Genomic DNA, 27,759 nt, shown 5'->3' with positions numbered 1-27,759 from the left:
ATACTATGCTGAGCCAATGCTGTCTGTCAATGGCAGTGAGGGGGGCCAGGTAGATGTTAAAAAGCGTGGGGCTGAGAGAGGATCCTTGGGGTACTCCACAGTTGATCTCTGTAGGTTCAGAGAGGTAGGGAGGGAGTCTGATCCTTTGGGTTCTGCTGGAGAGAAATAAGCGGATCCAGTCGAGGGCAGTTCCTCATATACTGGCATCATGGAGTCTGGCTGTGAGGGTGCAGTGTGAGACGGCGTCGAAGGCCGTGGAGAGGTCTAGTAGGATGAGGGCCGCAGTGTGGCCATGGTCGAGGAGCATGCGGATGTCATCAGTGGCAGCGAGGAGGGCGGTCTCGGTGCTGTCGTTGCTGCAAAAACCGGACTGGGAGGAGTCGAGGATGGCGTTCTCTTCGATGAAGGTGGTCAGCTGGGCGTTGATGAATCTCTCAGTGACTTTGGCTGCGAAGGGAAGGAGAGAGATGGGGTGGTAGTTTGTCAGGTCCGTCGGGTCAGCCGAGGGTTTCTTGAGGAGGGGCTTGACTTGATGGTCCGGCCAAGTTCAGGAGCTATGGCGGCAGCGGCTCTGTGGTAGATGTGCGGCGGGCAGGGGTCCGTGGGGGCTCCTGAGTGGTGCTCTTCACGGTCTTGGTGGTGTCTTCAGTGGTAGCAGGTTTCCAGGTGGTGATGCTCGGCTGGTTGTTGGTGGTGGAGAGGGGGGTGGTGTCCAGAGTCTGTTTGCTGCAGTTGTCGTTGTGGGCCTTGATCCTCAGGTGGAAGTTGGAACTGAGCTTATTGAAGAGGTCCTGGGATGGAGTGACGTCCATGGCTTCGCTGGGGGGTTTGGTGAATTGCTGTATGACGTTGAAGAGTTATTTTGCGTTACTTGTGTTGGAGGTGATTTTGTTCTTGATTAAGGTCCTCTTGTTGGCTCTTATGTGCTGGTGGTATTCGTTCATGGCATTCCTGTTGTTGTTCAGGTCTTCGGTGGTTTTCTTGTTCTGCCAGAGTTTCTTGAGGCGTCTGCAGGAGCGCCTGGCTTCTTGGAGGTCGGTGGTGAACCAGGCAGCCTTTAGGGGGTGTTGATTGACGGGGTGGCGGAGGGGTGCGAGCTTGTCAGTGCAGTTGGAGATCCAGCGGTGTAGTTCTTTGACTGCGGAGTTTGCCTCGGTCGTGGCGGAGGGTATAATGTAGCATGCAATCACCCAATGTTGTTCTACATTTTCTTTTGATATTACAGGTGCATTCTGAATCAATACGAAAGTGATGCCCCTAGTAGCTTGTAATAAGTTATTGCAAGGCCCTGGATTCCCTCACGGTTGACAAGCAGTGCGCTACAAATCTACTGATTGATTGATTGATTGATTGATTGAAGTGACTTGTGATGTCAAGAGCATGGTGGTCGTCACTCGCAATGGAAGCACAGGGGTGCCTGTGAGCCCAACCCCTGTTTGTTTCCTACTAGCAGCGTGTGAAATTAACTAATGCTTGGACTGATGCTCATACACAGTGCTTGGGGGTCTGCCTTCCAACTTCCCTCACCTCCACAGTATGCTTTCACATGCAGCTGTTGACAGATGAGGACTGAGGGAGGAGGGATGATGAATGAGGGAGGAGTGATGTGTGATTAAGAAGGATGACTGATGGATGAGGCACGTTGGGTGAGAGATGAAGGATGAAGACTGGTGGATGAAAAATGATGAGCGATGTATGAGGAATGATGGATGAGTGATGATATAAGAGTGATGACAGATGAAGGATGAAGAATAACTGAATGAGGGATAATGAATGGAGATGATAGAGGCGGGATTGTGGTTGAAGAATTATGGGTGGAAAATGATGGATGAGGAATGATGGATGAGTGATGAGCAGTGGATGATGGAAGAGATGACAGATGAGGGATAAAGAATGATTGTAGGAAGGATGGTGACTGGGGATGAAGGAGGATGGATTATATGTGAATAATGAAGGGTGGGAAATGATGAATGAGGAATGATTGATAAGTGATGATGGAAGAGTGGGGATGGAAGAGTGATGGCAGATGAGGGATTAAGAATTATTGAATGAGAACTGATGAATGGAGATGATAGAGGAGTGATTAAGGTTGAAGAATGAAGGGTGGGAAATGATGGATGGGAAATGGTGGATGATGGAAGTTGAATGAGGGATGTTGGAAGACAGATGAGAGATGAGAAGTGAGGGATATGCATGTAGTAATGTGGATGCTGAACATTGTGCCACTTGTCAGCTAAGTAATGTATTTAGAGAAGGAGAGAGCAAGGGGTTAAAATACACCTGACGTTATGTTGTGAAGGATACTGCAAGTCACCAAGGAGTTCTGTGACCAATAAAGTCACACGAACTGTGGCCTCGTGCCTCCATATGGTCACGGAACTCCATGGTGACTTTCATTATCCTTACACTGTGCAGCAGGGGGTACTTTTATCTCATTTAATTAATCCAGTGCAAGGGGTGGGGAGTGGGTGTTCCAAGGCATGAGTTGCCATCAAAGGTTGTGTACACCCACCCATGTCATTGTAGCCCATTTGCTCATATCAAGGGCAGAAGTAAAGTACTTTTGAGGAAGGTACATGGAAGGCGATAACTCCAAAATTAATTAGGGTGTAGGGAAAGGGGTTTTCTACATGTGGAAAAATATTTTCCATGTTCAGGAAAAATATTAGTGGCATTGCACAAGGGAGCAGACATTTGACAAAGCATAGCTAAACATTGCCTAAAAATGCACAACGGCCTATTCAAAAATTTCCTCCTGCAGTACCTTTAGTTGTACTACGGTAGTACTACTAAACACACTATAAAATGCTATGCACCTACCTATGTGTGGTGGTCTCCGACTCTTCTATCTTTTATGAGGGGAAATCTCCACCCGACTCCAAAAATCTCTGCACGCATAAGTATATGTTTTATTAGAAAATGTTAGAGGGACAGAGGGAGTGCTTGGAAAATGGGAAATACTTACTACTATAGGGGAGAAGTTAAGTGAGAAGTAGGAAAGGTTGAGGGAGGGTGAAGAGGGGTTTAGGGATGGATATGCAACCATCCAAAGAAGAGTAAGCACCTTCCCATTCACAAAATGCCCATATATAGTTAGTGCAACCAAAAAGAATGCCAAGCTGTTGTAATTGTAGTCCAGCTCAGAGCTGGAGTAAGTCCAGCACCACCTATGAAAACACACAGGTACTGCTAAACCATCCCAAAGAAAATAATGGCGGCAGGGGTTTAAAATAAAATCCCATAGGACAAAATTTTTTAAAAAATAATAATATTTAAAGTGTTTGAAAATATGAGTACATTTTATGTAATGTTAAAAAAATTCGAAACATAAAAAATAGTTAATTATTTTAACATATTTTAACTTTTTACAATATAAACATCATTGTAAAATTAATATTTATAAAAAATAATTACATTGCTGTTAATTATTTCTAGACATCACTTTAAATAATTATAAGTACATAATAAAAATATGTTTTTTACTTTAGATTGGATATTTGTACTTGAGGGTCTGAAAAATAATTCTATTGTAAATTTAATACATTCAAAATGATAGCATTTTTAATTTAAAACACAGTTAATGGTCCAAGTTATTGTTTAGGTTATTCTTCAGGTTAAATAAAGATATAAAATTAACAGCCCTCTGGCAGAGATCTCCACCTACTTGTGAAAAGTTCCAAGTAGTAACTTTACACACATGAATTAGGCCCCACCCCCTGAATTCATGTAAGTCTACACTTTTGAGTAACTTTACAATTGTAAAAGGTGAATAGTTGAAAGTAGTAAAGTTACTGAAAAATGTAAAATTAAACATAAACATGTAGATTTACTCAGGTGCAAGTTTACCTCTGGTAGCAGGCCCCACAATGTTTAAATGCCTCTGTCAAGCAGAAAAAACGAATTAATAAAACTTTTGCTGGATACACCTGGCTCAGCTTTCCACATACAACATGGGGTCATTTTATGAATTACTGAAATGTGTAGAATTATGCCCATGCAAAAGTAATACTATTCAGGTGTTGATTCATATTTTTTAGTGTGCCTTGTATTGTATCTGGTTGCCGAGGGACCTTTCTTTTCTCCTACCAGTCGTCTGTCTCTGGGGTTGTTGTAGTTACAATGGCTGCCTCAAACTGGATTTTAGTGTTAGATGTGAGAGGACACTAGGATCACCATAGTACGCTGTCCTCACACACCTCAAGTCCTCAGAGTTCAAGTGGAGTGTGACCGAAGAGTTACGCCATCTTGAAAATGCCCAAAGTGGTAGTGTTGGCTCTGGGAACTTTTACCCCATTGGTTAGGGCACCACCCACTAGCTAGTGCCAGGCATAAATGTGGCTCCTCCAGGTACCCACTTCAGAACACTCTCTGGACCTGCTGATGATTGGATAAGGATGTGCCTGCGGTCTGTGACCTGAGAGGAACCTTGAAGGACTGGACCTGCACCCTCTTGTGTCTGTAGACAGGACAAAAAAGGAGACTCCAAGGGTCAGATGGTAGACCTCTTGGTGGCTACAGGGAGACAACAAGCTGCAAGCGGCCTTTTGCTGGAAGTACAAAACTGACCAGTGGCAACTGGACCTGGACTGGACCGTCCTGTTGGTCTCTGCGTGACACCCCGTGAGTTTCTAAGTGCCTCTCCTGAGGTCCTGGGAGGCTTTAGATGTGTACTCTAGTCGTGGATTGGGACTTAAGAGACTAAGCCAGAAGTCAAATCTTTGACCAGCAAGAACATGGTTTATGTATCTGACCCATGCTCCATTGCCGTCCGTTTCAGATTGAGCCTAGGTCCTATTCTACTGCGAGCGTTGAGTATCATTGGTGTTTTGGGCTTTTTGGTGCTATTTTAACTTTAAAATTTTTTATTTCATATCTCTGGTTTCTCTTGTTAAATTTTTGCCATCAATTCCATTTACGATTCTTACTATTTTGCATTTTTGCTTTGTTACTGTTTTTGTACTGCTTACATCCCGTACTCATTGCCCTGGGTTGGCCCTGTCTGCTCTGTGCCATAGCCACCAGGGGGTTGAGACCCTGAATAGGTTTATGATTATTCCTCGACGCGGGTAGTCGCCCACTCCAAATATTAATTCAATACATTATACTGACTCATTGGAAGACCTTGTATGGTCTTCTGCAATGTATGCTTCACATGTATAAAAACATTTATTTTAGTTTTTGGTTCCGGGCAGAAGGTTTACCTTTTTGTGTGCTGAGTTACCACAGGTGATTTGAAATGATGCTGGGGTTCCTGGACACGAAGAGGGTGCCACCTGGTGCCGCCTATTTCCTACCCCCAAGTATAGAAAGTTGGACAGTGCATTCAGTTCTGGGGAGAGTGATTTGCTTTTGTATCTATAAATCCAGTCGAAGCATCATCATCTTTGTGAGTGTGAAGGCGAGCAGCCATCTTCACACCGACACCCTGAAGTGTTCCTGCTCATGCAGCCATTTTGGATTGGAGGCACGCGTCATTTCCAGTAGTCATTTGGCTTTTGAACTTCATATTTAAGAGATAAGGCTGGCACTTTCAGAGGGCCCAAGTCATGGCAAAACACTCTTGTTCAATCATAGCCTACCGCATGTCCTTGTAGTGCTGATTCAGTGCACCTTAGTGTGTGTTCTCAATCCTCTGCCCATTACACATATGACTGCCCCTGTCCTTAAATCAGAATTAGTGATTTGTGACATGCAACAGTGGAGCTGTGTAAAGTGCCTCTTTGGAGTGCTTCAAGGCGGTAATACATGCAGCCATGAAAGAAGTTGCTGCAAGAACACTAGATTGACTGGTCTTTCCTGTGTATTTCACAACAGTTTAATCGTGACTCGCCCCGTTATGCATCCACGTCATGATCTGCACCATCAGGGTGAAGGGCGATGTATACCCACAACACGTGTGCTGTACTTTCAGTGATTTTCCATCCAGGTGACGTGCACTTATCATGCTATTCATTCACTGCGATGAACAAACTGTACATTTTGCTGTTTTCTGTGTGCCATGAAATCATGGCGATGTGGGGTGCCATGTCTTCTGCCGTAACCTGGGCTCCAGGGCTTGATTTGTAAAACAATAAGTGCCAAGGTCCTCTTCAGGAGGCCACTGAAGCTTGTACCACCCATCTCTCCTGCCAGTGCTTCGAGCAACAGTATGAACACAACTGCAAACCATGACATCCTACAAGTGTGAAAACTGAGACTATTCCAGGCCCCCAAAGCTACACGAATAGCTTGGGCGGTCAACTATTAGTCGTTTTAAATGTGTGTTGAACTACTAAACGACTGTTCTGGTGCTCATCACAAAATTAGACTAACAGCGCCAGCATGTGGCAAGGTGTCATAAGTGCTGGTGTTGACAATTAAGTACCGGTGCTGAGCCACGGCTCAAATTAAGCACTGCTGTTTTGGAATGTTGTGAATCACGTGTACTACATGGCCAGTAGTGTGTGCCCTGTCCATATCAGTTGAAGTTTGTCCACATCTGGGGACTGAGCCGGGTCTATCCTGGCTCCTGGTGGGGTCTCCACACCTGTACATTGTTCCTGAATAGGGTACCTGTGCTGCCTGCCTCCTGCGGCTGCTTACCACTCCAAATGTAACGCTAAGTTCTGATCTTTCTGACCTCTCATCTTTACGTGTAGTCACCTTGGCATGTGCTTATCATTGCACGTACAGGCCGTGATCTGTGGCCATCGTAATATGTACCCATTCAAGTGTCACCTTGCCAGGATGCATTTTTGCTGATGTGTGTACATATTGTGCAATTGTGAGAGACAATTCTAAAATATTCCTGCACAATTAAACTGGCATTACTGAGAGGCGTTTTCTAAATGTACGCATTGAATTTTAACATGAAGAAATGCTAAACTATGCTTCTGGTGACCAACTTAGGCCTATTGGTGTTTTCATTTTCTTTTCAGTGCACCCTACACTCATCGGTTCTTCCCTGTCCCTGTCTGTGTACCAAAAACCTCCAATGTGACCTCACCGTTTGCATTAAATGTACGAGGTTTAGTTAGTTTGATGGTCCTGTTTGTAAGAATATGTCCTTTCATTCTAATGTTCTTTCCTGCACCATGGACCTTACATGTATTAAAATGAAGGCCATTTCCTCTGCCCGAACGGAGACGTTGTTATACTCGTGTTATTGTGTTCTATGTAGTACACAATGCAGGCTTTTTCATTAGAATAAGGTAAGATGTTACCTTTACCATATGATGCGTTTTCTGTTTTATAATTGGTTTAGGGATTGTATCTTTCTTCTCAAACCATAGTGACTGTATGATTTCTTTGCTTAAAATTGTATAAAAGCCCTTAATTTAGGATGCCATTGAGATTAACTCTGGCCATTTTAGAAAGCAGACTCCATGCCAGTCTGTTTACTGATCTGCACGTAGAATTATTTTCATGATTACCTTCGCCTGTCTATACTCAGCAGCCCTATAGACCTATTACTCTCTCTTTTAACCTTGTGCTGGTCCGTTTTCGGTACTGGCTTTGAACTAGATTAGGGTTTAATTTTCACTGCCAATGTATATTTTGCATATTTGAACTAAATGATTAACAGTATCTTTCACTTTCGATTTGAATTTTGAATAAACCCTCCCTGTTTACACATTGAACTTTGTCTTGTGTTGATATTCCAGTGGGGATTTCTCATGGTTATTCTTACGTTTATTCTCCGGGTGATTTCTGTAACTGTGTTTAGTCCTTAATGGGCTCACACATTGCTCCGATCTATCCGTCAGCCATTTTAAGCTGAAAAAGCACCTGAAATGTTCATCTATCATGAGAGGTACCACTGAAGTTCTGGTTGTGAGGTGAACCCAACATAGGTGTTTTAGTCCCAGGCACTAGTTGATTGCTGTGTAGTGTGGACTCGAGCACCACTTCTCCTACGTCTATGGTCTCATACATCGCCATAATAAAATTGAATTTGAACAAAATCTCTGACTCTCCCTCTCAGTGGGTGTCATGTAGAGTTGGGTAGTAACAGGCAATCCTACAGGATATGGAGGAAGTGCTAATCCAGTGGGGGATACATCACTAGAGTTTCCTTCAGCAAATGGATATCATGCTCAATCAATCAATCGGTGTTTTATAAAAATGCGACTATTCAACCGTGAGGTTCTCAAGGCGCTGAGTTGGCGAGGGGGGCTGCTGTTCAGTCGAAGAGCCAAGTCTTGAGGTCTTTCCTGAATTGTGGCAGTGATGGTGATTGCTTGAGGTGCAGAGGCAGGGAGTTCCACGTCTTTGTAGCGAGGCTGGAGAAAGATCTTCCTCCAGCCGTGGTCTTGCAGATCCGTGGGATGGTAGCCAGGGCCCGTTGGGCGAAGTGGAGGTGTCTGGTGGTAGTGTAGAAGGAGAGGCGGTGGTTGAGGTATGCAGGTCCGGCATTGTGGAGGGCCTTGTAGGTGTGCGTGAGGAGCTTGAAAGTAATTCTTTTGTTGATAGGTAGTCAGTGAAGGCCTCTAAGGTGGCCGGTGATGTGGCTGCAGCGTGGGATGTTCAGGATGAGTCTGGCGGAGGCGTTCTAGATGTTCTGCAGTTTCTTTCAGAGTTTCTGGGTGGTGCCAGCATGGAGTACATTGCCGTAGTTGAGTCTGCTTTTGACGAGCGCATGGGGGACTGTTTTCCTGGACTCTGTGGGGATCCACTTGAAGGTGTTACAAAGCAGGTGGAGCGTGCGGAAGCAGTAGCACGTAACTGCATTGATGGCTAGAAATTCCACTGGTGGTGTCTCCTCTGCAAGCAGCACTCTCCCTGCAGATCTGAAGATCTTCCATATACCACGGAGCTCTAAATCAGACCCTGAGTATCTCTCAAAATCCCCCTTAGCTCTACGTTTTCCTTGTCTCACTTGCACTCTCTTTTGACGTTCCCTCATATCTTCCTACAACATCACCAAAAACTAATAGCAAAGCCATGTCACCGCACACTATGTGTAAGTCAACCCGATGGCAGGCCTATCGAGCCCTAAACGCAGGGTGCAGCTATTACTTGGACAGAACATGTATTTTACATGTTTTGACAGTAAAAACATAAACTTGTTTTCATTGTGGTAAGCCTTGGTCTCCCAAATGGTGAGTTTAGAGTTACACGCTGACCCCTCAGCTGTACTAACCCTGGAGTGGTGCGAACAAAGTGGGCACTCCAAGGTATCAAACAACTTATTATATTAAGCCAAACATGATTCTCAAGCCGAAATTTATGTAGAAAGTTGTAGTGTGCAACTTCTACAAAGTTGCCACTTTGTTGCTTTAAATCCCCTGCACCCTTGCCAGTTGTACATGGGGTCCTGCCTCCGAGACGGCTTTCTGCCCTCCTGGGGAGATGTGCTAACGACTCCTAGGAAAGGATACAATCGGGGCCTGCACTGGGCGGAGGTGTTATCTCCATCTTGCAGGGAGCCAAAGGGAGGGTGGCACAAAAGGCAATCTTCTATGGAGAAGTTGCCTTAGAAGGGTAAATGGGAAAGACTTGGGAGAGGGGCAACGCTATTGTTTAGGCAGACAGGCTGGCACTGGGGACAGGTGAGGGAAAACCAGTTGCCTAACCAGATTTCCAGGGGCGTGTACAGTGGCAGCTCCTTCGCTAAGGCGGAGGAGCATTGCCCCACTGCTTTTTAGCAGTGAAATAAAGAGAAAATAAAATGATATTAACTCGCGTTATCATTTTATTTTTTCCTACTTCCGCAGCTTACATGAAGGGATAGGCACAGGGGTGGAGTTGTTGCACCCTCCTACGTGTGCAATGACTGCTTGGCCAGCCCTCGCGGGTCGCCCAAAACAGTCTTGCTCACTTTGCATGTTCTCCATGCAGGCTGCATTGCAGCCCGCATGGAGAACATGCCCAGTCTCCCAGTCAGCGTCTGAGCGCTGAAACACAGCACTCAGACCAATCACAATGCTACTAAGACAGCGTTGTGATTGGCTGACTGTGAGCCTGGATGTGCTTCCTGTTGTTCAGGTCAACGATGGAGGACTAGGGAGGAGAGATGCTGCAAGGAAGCGGCGAGAAGGTATGTTTTTTATTTTAATTTTTGCTGCCTGCTTCCCCTGCGTCCTCCCCCTTCTGGCCCCAGCCCTCGCCCCCCTACCTCCGATCCGTGCTGACCGTTGCTGGGTGTGAAGCCCTTTTGGTAGCCACAATTCTGGGTTGGGCTAGGGATGCTGAGAAAGAGATCTCGCCATGTTGGAAGTGGGCAGAATATTGCATCCTGGGATAGCCAGGTACCACACTTTGAAGGAAGTGGTCATCAGGTGGGAAGGAACCAACAAGCCAATTGGCTATCAACCACATCGTACCCTGTGGGCATTTTCTGGGCATAAAAGGTGCACTCCTGGTTTCCTGAAATCAGGTCTCGACTGGACTGAAGAGGGACTGAAGAAGGACTGCTCTGCTGCACCAAGTTCCTGTCAAAGAGAGGCTGTGCCGACGTGAAATGCACTTGCTGCAGCAGGTGGCCAGCAAAGAGAGGGACAGCACCTGCTGTGTTCTGCTCAGGGAGAAGTTGTCTCCAGAGCCCAGCCAAAGGCTCCAAGGGTTGGCCGACTGACCTCCTGTTCACAGCTGAGGATGCGTGCTAAAGGTGAGTGGTAGCCCAGATGCCCGGATTGTTGCTTCTCGCCGTCGTGCACCAGGAACCAGGCCACAATGCTCAGAAGTTGCACCTGAGTATGCAGGAACCGGGAGAGTCACTGAAGTGCAGCTTGGCCACCCAGAAGTGAAGCTACAGCCAACGATGCCAGATAAGTGGTAGTCCAGTGGCGAGTTGTCTCAGCCAGACCGTAGCGGACCTCGTGGAATGTCGAACCATGTGTCCATGACCCCCTCATCACCTTTGTGGACCGAGGAGTTACTGCAGGAAGACTCCAGTTGACCGCATCGTACCCACAGCATCCTTGAGCATCTTCAAGCATCTTGTACCCTCAGCATCAGGACCACTTCCATAGAAATCTATTGGACGAGGATAAATTGTCAGGAACTGCTGGAAGACTGCTTTTTGTGTGGAGGTACCTTTTTCTGAGGGACTTGCAGGTCCCCCTGGCTTGCTCCCTGTTGTTGTTGGTCACCCCAAGTAACTCTGACCGACTGCATTACAACATGCCCAACTTTTTGTTTCTAAGTGTCAAATTTGTTGAATTTGCCATTGCTTGTTCACGGTTGAGTGAAATGCTTTGATTTACTGTACCCTGTCAAATCCATGTCGCTGGAACCCTCAGGTGGATCTTTTTCGGTGTGGTGTCAAAAATTATATAAAAATCTACTTTATTTTTTATAAATTGGTTTTGTATTTCGTGAGTGTCGTGTCGATTTCATTCATTCATTTCATAAGGCTTTATTCGGAGTAAAAAATAATGTCCATATAAGCACATACATAGTAAAGATTGATGGCATTACAGATCATCACAGTAGTCAACAAATAATTAATAAACAAACATATGAAACAAAACAAGGGGAGAATAAAATAGTTAAAAACTCATGCTTTTCCTGATATAAATAGCTTTTAGTAAAAATATTGCAGTAAAAAAACAAATATCAGCATGATGCAGATTAAAAAGCAATTTAAAAGAATCATGAAGTGTCCTAACACCAAATTTTTTAAAAATAGGTTTTAAAAAAGCTACACGTAAATTCCCATACAATGGGCACATCAAAAGAAAGTGCATCGTGCTTTGTGCTGTCAAATTGTCACAGGGGCAGGGACCGACAGGCTGTTTATTCACAGAAGGGAAAGCGACCAATTTATGCACCATCCCCATTCTGAGTCTAGTTAAGACAAACTTGTGGGAAACTCTGTTCACCATGGTGAGATACGGCTGGTAACCCTTTAATTCATTCATAGTATTATATTGCACACAGGTAGATAGAGTGCCATAATTACCAATCCTATTCTCAGATTTACTCAGCAGAAAAATATGCTTCATTTCTGACTTCGAGATTACTGCGGCCCCATATCTATCAGTTTTGATATCGATACCATAAATCTCCTGGAAACTGTTGACAATATACTTAATTCATGGTATCTTTAAATGATTGTCACAAGTGAGGCAGTCATTGATAATGGCTTTATTTAATGACGTCTCCTCTTTCAGCCAAATTGACCGCCACAACAATAATGGCCTAAGGAGAATCAAATCATTTAAAAAAGGGATACCAAGTTCACTATGGACTAAGTCATTTGAGGCAGATTTGGGTAGGTTCAGCAGTTTTTTCAAAAAGACATTCTCCTCCACCTGTAGGCACCCAGCCGTAGTGAAGCCCCAGATCCCTGCCCCATAAAGCGCAGTAGAGAGGCAACGTGACTGGAAAATCTTGAGCATATCGCTTATTCGTTTATCACCTAATTTAGTTGCAAAGGTGAACACCCCATTAGAGCTTCTAGCCATCTTGGCTCTAACACTGGTGTGCTCATTAGCCCAACTACAATTCTTAGAAAAAACAATTCCAAGATAGCTGAAATTATCAACTAGTTTAACCCTGTGTTGATCAATTTAATAAGAATGAGGCTTATTCTTTCCGCAACCACATTCCATGGTATAGGTTTTGGTTTTGTTAATCACAAGCTTTCTAGATGTAATAAACTGTGAAAACCTATCCATTAGGCGTTGGAGACCTATCGGGGTCCTGGACAATAAAACGGCATCGTCCGCATAGAGTAGAACCGGTACATTAATGTTATTAACTCTGGGTGCGTCGGCCGCTACTGACTGTAGGACACAGTCCACTTCGTTTATGAAAAGGGTAAAAAGCAGGGGGGCAAGAACACAACCCTGCCTTATGCCCCTGCCGATCCGAAATTTGGTGGTACACTCCCCATTTGAACCGTACCTAACACTAGTTTGGAGTTTTTCATAAAGACGGGCCAGGAAAAAGATGATACCCTCAGGGGCCCCCATTTCGATCAGCTTAGCCCAGAGAATAGCATGATCCACCAGATCGAAGGCGCTACTTAAATCTGCAAAGCAGAGATAAATAGAGCCCTTTCTAGCCTGGGTATATTTCCCAAATATAAGTTCAAGATTCAAGCATTGCTCGATCGTCCCACGGCCCTTTCTGAAACCATACTGGCAATTTGCCAGGATGCCATTGGTTTCTGCCCATTCTTCCAGCCTTACCAGGAGTACCCTACTCATTATTTTTACAGAGGAGTCCAACAGGGAAATGGGGCGGTAATTCTTTACATCCCCCCTGTCGCCTTTCTTATAAATAGGTATGATAATTGATTCCTCCCAAGTTGGGGGCACCCCAAGGCAGACTGCGGCATTAAAAACCTTAACCAATATAGGTCCCCAAATCTCTGGTATAAATTTGTAGATATCAATGGGCACTCCATCAGGGCCCTGGGCCTTACCACCTTTACTTGTGGTAATACTATCTAGAACCTCCGTGATACTAATATTCAGGGGCACTATAGGCCAGCAACCATTTTGGTTGAGCAAAACATTACCTGTATCGAAAATAGTAGAAAAATGGGAAACCCAAGAGTCCATACTAACCATTGAGGTTAATTCCGGAGCCTTCTCATCTTTTAAAAAGGGGCAATTAACCGTAGCCCAGAATAATGAACAATCTTTCAGTTCAGCAGCCTGTGACAATTTATCCCAGGTCTCTTGTTGTAATTCTATCTTCCTGCACTTAACAGTGTTCTTATAATAAAGTCTGAGCTGACACACCTGGTCCCTATCTCTAGGTTTAATTGCCAGAGCATCTTTAAGCTCTCTAAGAGCGCAGGTACAGGCACGGTCAAACCAACCCCTTGGTTGTTTAGACTTACCCTCACTTAATTTTGTAAATTTTCGGGCTATTATAGTGTTGATTCGGACGAAGTGTTGGACAAGATCGGCAGTGACGTCATCCTGCACAAGGATCTCCGTAATTTCAGGTAAGCAACTATTAATAATAAAATCGGACGTAATTTCCGATTTGTCACCTTTCCATCTTAACCGAATACCATTCGGTCTATGTGGTTCGATATTATCTATAGTCTCTTGTATGGATACAGGTTTTTTGTTCCACAGGACAGCCTCTACAACAATACAATTATGATCGCTAAGCATGATATCCACGACCTTAGGTGCCAAACTCAATGGGACAAGACTTGTAGACATACAAATAAAATCAATAACTGTGTTTGCCCCCCTCCCTGTAAATGTCGGGATACTGTCATCTTGATCGTTCTTTTCATTAACCAATATTTCCATGTCAAGGGCCGCTAGGAGATAATTCAAGGAGTCCCCATATTTATTATGAGGAAAATGAAGATCCACGTCCCCAAAGCGGTTGGTAATCCCACACAAACTATGACTTGAGAGGGGGCAAACAACAGTATTAAAATCCCCTGCAAAAATAAATTCAAAAACAACATTAGAATCATTGACAATATCTTCAATTGCACTACTCAGAGCATCTACCACCAAATACCTACTGCTATCAAAAATATTATTATAAAAATTAATTAAAAGAATATTTCTTCCATCCTTCTCTGAAAGCCATACAATCTGTGAGTGGGCTCCCACTAGAACATGTTTCTTAACAATAATGGGGATTTGGATGGAAATTAAAACCAAGAGCCCTCCCTTAGCTCTACCAGAAATGGATGCAGTTGCAGGTAACTGGTAAGAAACAAAACCATTATAACCTGAAATTTTTTTACACCATGTTTCTTGGAAGCAGCAAATGTCAAAGAGGTTAATAAACTCTGACCACCCCAAGCTAGTTTCTTTTGAAGCTAGACCAGCAATATTCCAGCTTACCAAAAAGCTACTTATAGAACCAGAAGATGTTTCGATGCCTTCAACCAGGGGGGAAATGCTTGGGCTCAAGCTGGGATTGTCAACTACATGAGATACTCCTTTATCCCCCTCAATATCGTCCGCAGAACTGATTAACGGGCAGACGTCAAGGGGAGTACTAACATTTTCAGACGTCCCAGGAGTATTTCCTTCTAGCGCCACCCCACTGAGTGCTAATCCATCTTCGCAGGGTGCCACATCGGGAACCAGTCAGTCATTACAGTCTAGATCACTCAAACATTAAAACCGATTAGATGTAACTACCTCAGACCTATTGAACACATTAGAGGCACTGCCACTACCCCTTTTAAAAACATTAGAGGGTTTACTAATAACATGTTGATAGAAAAACCCCAGTGGTCTGAGTAAAATACCCTGTTCATTCGAGGATCGAGAGGTGGCTCTAAGCAGAGTGGTGGTAGCTAGTTGTGGGTCGTTTAAATTGACGATCACACAATCGCCACCATTGCTTTTGGGAGAGTTCCCTATCCAATTCGCTCTAGTAGTAGTTAAGATTTGATGAGACAATGCTACTGGGTACCCACACTCTCGATTTAACCAAGCCACCGTTTTGTTCTTAAGGGACTCATGGGTTTCTGGATTACTACAGGACCCATTGACCTGAAGTGGTGGAACATTAGTCAGAACCACCACATATGGTGCACATTCCGGGGGTAAATTAGGTCTAGGATGGCCATAACTTTTAGTCTTATCGACAATATTCCCTGACTTATTCACCACGGTGGATGTAAGAGGTGTATTTGGACCCACCGCTAAGTTCGGTATGGCTGTAGTATTAGGGCAAGGATCCTCGTTATTAAGAGTTTTCGGTTCTGATGCCTTAACCATTAATGGGTCCTTTGTATTAAGCTTGGTCCCTGGGTGGGAGTTTAAAAGCCCGCCCAGCCGTGTTTCGGGAAGGCATATACCAACACGTGACGGAATATTTTGAACAGAACACTGGCTCTGTTGCGTCGGAAGGCACCCTGTGGGACGCTTTCAAGGTGGTGATAAGAGGTCACTGCATTGAGGGACAGGCCACAGTGCTGAAGACCATCAGGGGAACGCTGAAGCGGCTGGAAGACAGCCTGCATACTCTGGAGGTGCAGTACTGTTCGGACCTATCGGCGACAACTCTGGCGGACACGCGCACCAAGCTCACCGAATACCAGGCTGAAGCAGATAGGGAGCTTAAGTTTCTGACTAAACAGGCTGTGGCCCGCAGATATGGCGAGGGGGACCGACCGGGCAGGACGCTCGCTCTCCTGCTGCGTTCGCAGAGGCCATCCCCCTTCATCTCCTCAGTGGCGACATCGGAGGGTGGGCATGCGTATACTCCTCCAGCAATTCTAGATACGTTTCGGACTTTTTATAAAGAATTGTACCGTACCCGGGGTGCGCCACCGCTGTCGGAGCTGTCGGGATACTTTGATACGATCCAGCTCATTTGGTTCAATGCACACCAAAAGGGGTACTTTGATCGCCCCTTCGAGATAGAAGACGTTAAGGATGCGATAGGCGCATTGGCAGCCGGAAAAGCGCCGGGTCCGGATGGGTTACCGGCGCAATTCTACAAGGAATATGCGGAACTGCTGGCCCCCAAACTACTGGCAGTATATGCTGAGGCCGTTGAAGCGGGTGTGCTCCCGGAATCGATGAGAGAGGCGGTCATTATCGCCCTCTTAAAACCGGATAAAGACGCGCAACACTGCGATTCATATAGGCCGCTGTCCTTAATTAATACGGATGCAAAGATATTCGCGAAAATGCTAGCATCGCGGTTGCAACCGGTACTGCCACTTATGATACGCCCTGACCAATCGGGCTTTGTGCCGGGCCGCTCTACGTCTCACAACCTTCGAACATTATTTGGTGTGCTACACTACTTAGCCCCGCATGTACAAGCCGTAGCGGTGCTGTTGGACGCAACAAAAGCGTTCGACTCCCTGGAATGGGGATTCCTGTTTCCCTTGCTGCAGCGAATGGGTATGAGTGTGGCATTCATTGGCTATATTCGCTTGCTGTATACCAACATCACTGCCCGGGTACGGGTGAACGGGCTCGTCTCTGCGCCCTTTGCCATCGGGAGGGGTACGAGACAGGGCTGCCCCTTATCGCCCCTGCTATTTGCTATCGCCACAGAACCATTGGCGGCTCGCATCCGACAGCACCATGCAGACCGGAGCATTGGCTTTTCATCGAGGGCACTGACCGTGTCCCTATACGCGGATGATATTACTTTATATGTAACCGACCCGCAGGAAAACCTTTCGCCCATGACCGGAGAATTGATAGAGTATGGCTTGCTATCGGGTGTAACCATAAATTGGGAGAAGTCGGTTATTCTACCTTTGATGGCCGGGACGACTCGCTTTTCCCCGAATTGCCCGCTGGAGTGGGCGGACGGACCGGTGCGATACTTGGGGGTCTGGATCAGCACTGATATGCAGCAAATATGGTCGGAGAATTATGGGCGGGCGCTGGGCTGGGTCGAGGAGCGGGTCGGCCGCTGGAAGCATTTGCCCCTTTCGCTGGCGGGCAGGATTGCAGTGGCCAAGATGGTCATCCTGACGAAGTTCTTATATCTCTTCGGGAACATTCCGCTGCCCCTGACTGCTAGTTTTTTGCGCCAATTGCGCTCGCAGATGGTGGAGCTGGCGTGGGGAGGTAAGCAGCCGAGGGTGGCGTGGGAGACCCTCACTCTCCCGCAACGGCAGGGAGGCCTGGCAGCGCCGGATTTCCCACTCTATGCCTACTGCGCGCAGGCACAGTTTTTACACCACTGGGTCCACCCAACACCGTTCCAGCCACATGTGGCGATAGAAACGGATAGAGCGGCACCGTTGCCGCTCGCATAGGCCCTATATGCGCCGCACAAGCGGAGATGCACCGACATAGACCCGGTGCACGCACTTAGATGGGCCTGGGATGGGCTACGGCGCAGGGCCGGACTGGACCTCTTACATGCCGGATCGATGCCGCTGCGGAATAACCCGATGTGGTCCCCGCTGCAAAATATGCGCACTGGCGAGCGAGCTGCGGCACACGGCCTTCGCACAGTGGGAGATTTATTCCCGGGCGGTTCCTTCATCACGCTGGAGCAGATGTGTGGCGAGGAAGCTCCGACGCTGCTGGACACACTACTTTACTACCAGTTACGCCACACAGGTCAAAAACTGTTTCCTACGTTTCCGGCTCCTCCGCCAGATTTACCAGCCCTAGAGAGCGTGCTAGCGGTGGAGTCAGGACGCAAGCTTATATCCAGATTGTACCAACGTATGCAATATAGCCATCCCGTAGTGATCCCGACGGCCCGTGAGCTGTGGTCTGCGGAATTGGGTGCCGACATTTCTGATGAACACTGGGATCTATGCTGTAGACTCCTGGAGGTCCTATCCCCCAATTACCGACTTCGCCTGATACATTTTAAATATATTCATATGGTATATCGTACCCCTCGCCGGCTCCACCGCATGGGATTGAGAGATTCCGATACTTGCTGGCGGTGTCACGCGGGCGGGGCGACCTTCATACATATGGCGTGGGACTGTCCCCCGCTGGCGGCTTTCTGGGTCAAAGTGATGAACATAGTGGGAACAATCACTGGTCTGCTGCTCCCATGCACCCCGCAGGCTGCACTGCTAGGTATATTGCCTATGGTCAAACCCAAGCACCGGAAGTTGCCAGCGATGCTTATCCTACTGGCCAAACGCCAAATTGCGATGCACTGGGGGGTGGCTACAGCGCCTAGTATCAGGGACTGGGTTCGAAGCGTAGTATATTGCCAGTCGCAGCTAGCGCTATATTGGGAGCTGATGCCGATGCGATCCAGGCCAAAGGACATCTGGGAGCCCTTCACTCACTGGTTGGCGCAGACCACGCTTCAAGCACTGTAATTTCAATGTACATGTCCTGATATTGCTGGGAGACGAATGCGGGTCGGATTACATGTAGGGCACGCTGGATTACATAGATGGGTCATGAGACAGTACGGCGGGAGGGGGTGGGTGGATGGCTGGGTCAAGTGCATGTTGATCGAACACTTTGTAGGGGAGCGTATCTATAGTATTACTGGCGGTGGATTGATGGGCGGCTGTATCGTCCATATCATGTTATGTGTACACAGCAGTGGGTTGCGTTGTTTTTTGTTGTTTAAAAATGCAAATAAAAAGAATTTAAATAAATAAATAAATAAATAAATAAATAAAAGCCCGCCCAGCCTCTTAATTTCTTCTGAAAGAGTATCAAGTTTATCCATTAAAGACAAAATGATCTTATCAAGTTTCGTATCTATTATACTGACCAAAAACTCTAATTGCTTAGAATCTAATTTAACTTGGGTGTTTTCAGTTTCTATGACTGGATCACTCACTATGCACTTAGATGGGGGGTCTAATCTTTTTTTGTTATGGTTCCCCCCCCCGTTTTGAAATAGTTGGCCTACCAGCGCCCTTCCCTGATCTTAGCACTCTCTGTGCTCTCGGAACCGGAGAGCATAAAACCAATGGTACTTGGGGTGGATCTGACATAGTCGATATAGACTCTGGTTCTGGTTCTGGAACGGACTCTGGTTCTGGGACGGAAACCATACTAGATGGTTCGAGGCATATTGAATTGTCACTGCCACCCCCGGGTAAGATAGGCAAAGAGGTGGGTGGATTAGGAGTATTAGAAAGAGGATCCAAAGTACACCTCCGGCCTAAGGAAAGTCGACGTTCTTTGTTAATTTTATCCACTACTTTCACAAGGTAATTGTCAAGGGTGGCTATATTGGATCGCACAATCTCCTTAGTAGATGTTGACATGGTTAATACACTTAATAAACAATCAAAAAAGTAATAAAACTACGCACTCTGAATGGCCTTGATCTGGATCAACCAGAATCTCTATATCACTAAAATAATAAACCAATACACGACAAGTATCTGTCCGTGTTAAGAATTAAATAATTCCTGGTGCACTTGTCCACTGGCCCAGCCCAGCCACGGCCAGCCCCGGACGGCCACAGACGGCCCGCCCTCTGCCCGGGCTCAGCCCGGCGCCGCCCGCGCGCGGTCCCGTGAGGCGGAAGCCCAGCAGCTGTTTATAGCGCCTCCAGGCGCGAAAGTACACGGGGCGGCTTCCTCTTCCGCCGCAGAGGATGCTGGGGGGTGTAGTCTCCTCTCCTCACAGCGGCCGCGGTGAGATGGCGGCAGCGGGAGGGAGACAGTCAGCAGGCACAACGATCCTTTCCAGGGCAAGCAGGTAAGGTGACAGCTACCAACACACCAGGAGAATAAGGGCACTTTCAAATGTACGTTTTCAACACTGCTCAATGGCCTGCTGCACCTCGGGACTAAGATGCAATACAGCCTCCAGGTCATCCACCACCTGCAACTCTTCCTCCTCCAAGTGCCAAGTCACAAAAGGAAAAAACCCTGACTGCTCATATCTTGTTTTCCCCTCCGTTTTGCTTCTCACCTTGCTGTTCAGCCAGCCGCGGCCAACGAGGGAATCTCTCCTTTCAAAAACCGGAATCTCGCCCCAGCCGCTGTAAACCGCTCCGAACCTTGATTCCTTCGCTGCAGCCTCAGTGGGAAAACACCGGGTCAGCCAACCGTCCAAAGCAAGTCGGGCCCTCCTCGATTAAGCAGCCTGCCCCCGACGCCGCCCGGGTCTCTCAGCACCGGTAAACAAGCCTGCCGAGCGAAGCAACCACAGCAGGGGCCGACACCACAGTCAGGACCGGAGCAACGCGCCCCTCTCTTCCTTGCAGCCTGCAGCACCCATGTCGATTTCATCGTCAATTGTTTTGGTGCTGTTTAAATGCTTTACACTTGTTCCTCTGTGGAAGCCTTGCTGCTCAGTGCCACGGCTACCCAGGGTTCAACTAAGGTTTGGCAGATGAACCATACTGTTCCTAAAGGGGATTCTCAAGTGTATTACACTGTGAGGTTGCACAACCACACCATAAAACACACCCCATTTCCTCACAGTACTTGAAGGGGATTCTGTTAGACGTGTGGGCTGCAGTGTCAGGGCGTTGCACGCCACCCTTGTGCGTGCATGGTGAGATTAGTGGGTTTTTCTAGATTAACAACTATTTCTAGCAGTACAGTATTTTTACATTGAGTGCGTTTTTACCTTGAAGCCACAGTACCATGATGCATTATTTAAAAAGTGATGTAAATATGATTTATGACTTTTTGAATGTAGTCTGTGACACCCAGGAGTTTCAAGTGTAGTGTACATGAGTTTTCCCTTTGTGCTTGCATGGTGTACACTGGAGATGTGGTTGTGTGGTGGACACTGGAGATGTGGTTGTGTGGTGGACCCTGGAGACGTGGTTGTGTTGTGCAGACTGGAGACGTGGTTGTGTGGTTGACACTGGAGATGCGGTTGTGTGGTGGATACCGGAGACGTGGTTGTGTTATGCACACTGGACACGTGCTTGTGTGCTGTACAGTGGAGACGTGGTGGACACTAGAGATGTGGTTATGTGATGGACACTTGAGTCTTGCGGCTGGACTGTTGAAGTGCACCTCGATTTCAGTGGGAATTTGCTAGAGGTGGGTGAGTCAACAAATTAACAGTGCGAGCCGAGCCAAGAGTTGACACTGGCTCTAAGAGCCTGTGCAGGAGCCAAGCCCTAATAAACATCACGTGAGAATATTATACGGTGTCTTCAAAGTTCAAGAAAGTGTATTTCTTTAACAGATGGAAGCTTTTCACTCTCCTACTTAAAGTTATGAAAAGCTTTTATTAAAAGGGACAGTTTATGATAACAATGCTATTAGTAAATGCTGCTTAGATGCTTATCACAGAAGGAGAAATCTTATAGCCTATTAAATTAAACACAAGACATGATTTTTGTACAGTGCATAACCTGAACTCATGCATTTGAAGGTACTTTGACAAGTGATAATGCACAGATAGGAGGCTTGTGAAATAAAGCATTTGTCTAAGATCACACCCTTTGGTCAAGCTGGGATTGATCCCTTATTTTCCATTCTCACGCTTTGCAATTCACCGACGAATCCTGACATCAACAATGAATGCTTTGCCCATACTCTTGGAGGATGAGATTTAGACTGTGAGTGACAGGCAGGATCCACCAGTGGCGTAACAACAGCCCCTGCTACCCCTGCGGTGCCGGGGGATGGGGGGGTAGGGAGCTCCAGGGGGTCCACTCAGGCACTGTGCACGGGCAGCGGGGCCCTGGCCTGAAAGCTGACTGGGTCGTAGCGTGTCGTCCCCCCTCCTTGTACTTTGCAAAGGGACCCCCTCAAGTTTCGTTGTGCCACTGGGATCTGCATCTTATTTTGGACAGTTTTACATAGCGCCAACCTTGCCCAAGGACTTAGCAGCGCTTCACAATAGACACAGACTACGTTACAGGTGTTTCTTGACGCATGGAGATTTTCTGGGATTCGAACCCGCTTCCTGATTATGCGTGATTGGCAGATGTGCCTGTGCTTTCAGTTCGTAATACAGCTCCAATTCAGTTTTTTCTACTTATCAAATTGTGTGTTCACTGGCGAATCACTTTCAGACCCCTACACAAAGATTTTCTTGTGGGTAGGTATGACTTAGAAAAGTTTTGTTGAATTTTTATGAGACACATCTAATCCTGGAAGAAAGCTTTATGAACAGGGCCCTTTATCTATGTACCTTTTATTTCCCTTAAAGAACTTGGGGTTCTTAGGACCCAGCAACCCCAGTGGAAGCACTAAATGAACCTGTGCAGGAATATCTCACAGCAATGGAACTGCACCCCCATCTCCCAGAGTGGCTCCACTATCCTCCATGGCACTGCAGATGTTGTGCTTGCCTGTCACCTTGACTAGTTGAGTGTGGTTGACATTTCCAACATTTACCCCCTCTTGACCTCTGACCTCTTTCACCATAGGCCGATCCACACCAAGGCGGAGCAACAAATCATGTGTGAGGAGCACGAGGACGAGAAGATTAACATTTACTGCCTGACCTGCGAGGCCCCCACCTGCTCCATGTGCAAGGTCTTCGGGGCGCACAAGAACTGCGAGGTGGCACCTCTCGCCAACGTCTACAAGCGCCAGAAGGTACTGTCCCTCCCCGCCTCCTGCTGCCAGAGGTCTGAAAGCGCAGTCTGAAATTCCTGGCACAGGGCCTCCGATACGACTCTCATAGCAAGCACCCAACATGGGGGCGACAACAGAGCTCTTGCGTTCGTTATGTGGGGCTGCCAAAGTCAGCAAAGAACCCACCCATGGGGGTTATTATCAGGTCAGGTAAATTGGTTCTAAAATTAAACTTTCACAACACATTGGGTTGTCAAATGAAAGCCCTGGGCTGGAAACATGGAGCCAAGATGACTATATATATATGTATATATATATCACTGACCATGTCATGAGTGATGTAATATGTGAGGTCATAAGCAGTTCATTGCGGGGTGTGAGTTATAGTTAGCTCAGGTAACTATAACTGGTGTATTTCTCTGTTTATGTCAAGTGAAATGTCAGCCTAACTATAAAGTCCATGTAACCTTTGGTTTTTTTCATTGAATATATATTCACTGACAAAAACCAAAGGTTACTGGGACGTTATAGTTAGGCTGACATTTCACTCTTACAGAAGAGGAAGATGAGGTGAAAAGTGAGAGTTACTGGATACAATGGGCCCAGGGGAGCTTACAATATTTAGGATTACACGTAACTACAACATGAAATACACATATACATTACAGAAATACAAGAAGCTGTTCTTCATAATTTAATCATATGAGGACATAGAAAGGTCTGGTAAAAAAAATGTGATTTTTGTCAGAATTCAATGATTTAAAATTAATACGAAGTATTTGTTTTAACAAAAAGCCATTATTCCTTTCGGTTCTGTTTTCTCATTTGATATCAGTAATGCCAAGTTTAGTGCCTCAGGTTTACACAGAATAGCTTTAAAACACGGAGCAACAGGAGAGGCCGGTTCCAGTATTTTTCCTCTTTATAGACAATTGTCCCCTAACAAGACTTTGTTCACTAGATCTCAAACTTTATTCACTGTCAGTTCTCTGGGTAAGAGGTCTTATGTGCCATTGGAAATAGTAACGGAGACATTGGAAAATCACAGAAAGCCATTCAAAGCAAAACAGCAGATTGTGAGGCATAGTTTGCAAAGACTGGCTTTCTTGTGTTGAGATAAATGTATTTAGCACGTCCTGCTACAAGCCCCAATTCACTTGGTCAGATGCCTTTTCGACCTACAGTGCCCCTTAGTTTGAGAAGTTTTCCCCTTTTTAAATCATAATTGTATGTTAGAAATACAAACGCAGAAAATTCGTCCTGCAACAACATTGACTGCAAGATATTGACTTGCACAACATCTCAAGGTAAGCAAATTTAGAGAATGTAGATTTACTTTTCTTGTACATTACCTTGGTAATGTTGTAGACATTAATATCTTGAATTTTATGAGATCGAAGTTCAATATTTAAAAGTTGATATTGTGGTATCACAACCTCACCACGTCAGTGCTCTGCAAAGACTCGCTTACCTCACCAGGTCCTGACTGCTCATAAGTAATCGGGCTTGGTAGCTATATGAACTGATAGGTGGATATTTTAGAGTTAATCTTTACATCTTTATTACTAGGTTTTTAAGGGATTTCTTTTATTTCAATTTATTGTTTTAAGGTTTATATATTGCTGCATGTCACCAAGGTCCTTTCAGAGCCATGGAGCTAGATGCATCCTATTATCAGGACAGGGCAGTTCTTCTCCCAACAGATGTGTAGGATGTGTTTAGTTCTTGCTTTCTATGGATACTCAATTCTGGAATTAAATTCGTTAAAGGTGTGTTTGGGAAGTTTAGTTTTGTCGTTTTTACTGGAATGTAGTGAAACAGGTTTTGTTCAGAATCAACGACTGAGACTGTTCCATAGTTTCTGTCCAGGGATCCCAAGGGTCTTTCTCAATTTTTTTGTCTATTGAAGCTATTGAAGGTAACCATAACCTTTGCCCTAACTGTCAAGGGTCACAGATAGTGATTAGGGGTGTGCGTAATTCATGTCATTCTGTACAGCGCAATCATGCAGAATTACCTACGAGTTCCGTGAGATTATGCAGAATTATGGGAGAAGAGTAATTCTACGTTTAGCGCGAATACTTAGTATACAAATGGAGGGCATCCTTCAGCTTCTACATGAGCCTGTAAGGTTTGGCCAATGCTTGTTGCCATAATATACTTTTCCTCATATGGGCAAGCGGGAAATTGTTGTGGGTGATTCCATATGGATGACATTGTCTGCCCACATTCACAAAAGTAATTCTGTCACTGAGCGGGGTGCTTTAAAACTCAATCCTCATATTATGGGGTTTAACATGAAATTCAAGGTCATGTGTTTAACCATCCCAAATCCCAGGCAGCCTAATGACGTATGAGTTGAGCTTTACTATCTTTACTGTCTTTCATAGCACGGTTTTGCCTTTCTCTAAAGTTGAACCCTCTCAAGATCTCTTCTTGTCCTTATTGCATGGACCTGAGAGAACCGATTATAGTATGGATATCAAAGTTAATGAAATATAATGTAAAACAAAAACATTGTAGCAAATGAATAATTCATAGAACTTTCTATCTGGACCACACACCCAGCACCGAGGAGTCCTGGTGATGAGAGTGGTGTTTCTGTCGCTTGGGCCCCAATGGTGATCTTTCCTGGCGATATAATACTGGCTGCTTTGTTCGGCTTGGATCTGCTGCCTCCTGATGGAACACAACCAACTCCAGATGTTTATAAGCCTTTCTCCGTCTCATGCAAGTGGTGCAGGTTGAGTCCTTTGGCAAAGCGTGCCACAGGACCTACATCTGGGCACACCCATCACGCTACACCCATCACGCTAGGGGTTACTCGTAGTCTATGTTACACACATATAAAGCCCAAAAACTCATTTCCCTAAGATAATGTTTCTCTAGCTAATTAATCTCCATGCTTGAAATGGTTAGTTTTCCTGTTGACCCCTCTTCGCTCTGGGTGCTGTTCTGCGGTCAATGCACAGACTCCCGGCTGACACACAGACTCCTGTTTGCTGCTGAGCTGACCCTTTTCGTTCCACCTCCCACAGAGCGAGCTGAGCGATGGCATCGCCATGATGGTGGCCGGCAACGATAGGATCCAGGCGATCATCTCGCAGATGGAGGAGATCTGCAAGACCATCGAGGTAAGCTCAGCGGACGGGCATGTGGGCGGCCATTACTGAACTGGAGGCGAGGGGAGGGGGCTGGAGCATGGCAGGAGCTGCATCCATAGAAGATGAAAACCCACACCTGTGCTGCCCATTGGAACAGATCAGCAGTGTGCCACAGGGCCGCCAACACATGGCGACCAGGACTGCTTAGCGTGAAAGGTTCCAAGGATTTCCTCCTAGGAAATGTTTATGAATTTTGTTTTCAACTTTGCAATCTTTATAAATCTGATAAAGTGTTCAACGTTTTAAAATAAATTAATTGTTCGAGAAACCTTCAGTTACAATCAGATTTGCAGGAGAAAAAACACTGCAACCCCCACTTTTTAGCAGAATTATCTTTTTAAGAACATTTTTGTGTGAAGACTTTTAAACAAATCCTTTTTTCACTTAAGGAACCTGACTTACTAGCTCAAACTTCATGATCTGTGCAAAGTGGTAAGATTATCACTTTCGCCTAAAACAAAGACCGCCTTTAAAACATCTCACCTTTAAAAGATACATGAAAAGTGAACCCAAGAGCCCATCTGCTCGCCCTTTCCAGGTAACCCGACCTCCTTTCGCCAGCTACCCTCTCTTCATCAGGGGCTTCTGAAGAGGAGGTGGTTTAGAATTGAAAGCCTATGATCCTGCCTCCTTCCATATGACAGCGCCTTGAGGGTGAATTCTGAGGGGTGACTTCTTGACTCATCCCAGGAACAGGGTAGTCCCATATGAATTCCTGGCACTCTCCCCAAACAGTGTAGTGCCCTCCTATGAGGGTCTAGAGGCCGATGGCAGCCAGCTCTGTCTGTGATGAATAGAGTCAAATTCAAATTCAGCTTTATTCGATTGTAAGATACTGCAATCATAAAAGCAATTCATACACATTATAATCATAATAAAAAACATCAAAATTGAGTAACGAATTTGAATCGAGTCAACTCGGGGCTTATTCACATCACCTTCCAAAGCGTTCTAAATCCAGAAACCCTTGGGCCTTGTTAGGGAAGTGATGTCAGAAGATCATAGACAAAACCTCCTCCTTCCCATTCTTCTCGGCCACGTCACTGTCACATTAGGCCATAAAATACTATTTTAGGGAAGGAGATCATGAAAAGATTTAGCTGCTCATCCTTTGCCTAACCGACATCTAGCCTGGTCAAGGGGGTTCACTTGCACTTGGTTGTGATGACTTACCTTAATACTGGGGGGGGGGGGGGGTTCTGTTTGGCGGCATTTTGAGTCTAATTTTAAACCTGATTCTATCCCAAAGACAAATTAACTGAATTGGGAACATGACCAGCAGAGCCTCGAAAGGTAGAAGGAGAGAAAACTGATCAATAAAGGACAGAGATATTCAGCATGTTCATTCTGTTGAGGCCATAAAAGCCCAACATTGTGCTGTTTTGTTTGACCGACTCTATTGGCGGTCTCGCACAGTATGTTTAAATGAAATACCCAGAGGAAAAGGAGGGCAAGGCAAAAGTCAGAGTAACACCCTAGAGTCTGAAGAAAGTCATAATAATGCAATGTAATAATATTTCATAGAAAAAGGAGACACAACTTCAAGAGGCTTTTTTACTTTTTTCCACAAGGCTGTGCCTGGCACAGCCCCTGATTAGCAGGTTTGAAATTCTGCAAATGCTCTGCCTTCCCTCAAAGTATTACCTCTCTGATGAGACTGCGCCCCAGGCCATCGCCCAAGTAACAACTACCACCGAGGTGAAGGTTTGGCCAGGCATAGTACCAGTGCTAGGAATGGAAATATGAAAGTGCCGGCACTCA

The 27,759-nt window shown here is 45.8% G+C and overlaps 1 protein-coding gene across 1 annotated transcript in view; it reads left to right on the top strand.

Moving 5' to 3' along the window:
* The window catches only part of TRIM54 (tripartite motif containing 54), a 229,480-nt gene that overhangs the window by 125,113 nt on the left and 76,608 nt on the right, over positions 1–27,759 (top strand). Inside the window, exons 3-4 of the mRNA XM_085613274.1 lie at positions 22,684–22,855; positions 25,873–25,968. Coding sequence (XP_085469400.1) covers positions 22,684–22,855; positions 25,873–25,968 — 268 coding nt within the window. The remainder of the gene's footprint in view (positions 1–22,683; positions 22,856–25,872; positions 25,969–27,759) is intronic.

This window comes from Triturus cristatus, chromosome 6, assembly GCF_964204655.1.
Source record: "Triturus cristatus chromosome 6, aTriCri1.1, whole genome shotgun sequence".
NCBI classification, from domain to species: Eukaryota; Metazoa; Chordata; class Amphibia; order Caudata; family Salamandridae; genus Triturus; species Triturus cristatus.
The sequence above is the reverse complement of the archived record's forward strand: the minus strand, read 5'-3'. Positions and strand labels throughout refer to the sequence as shown.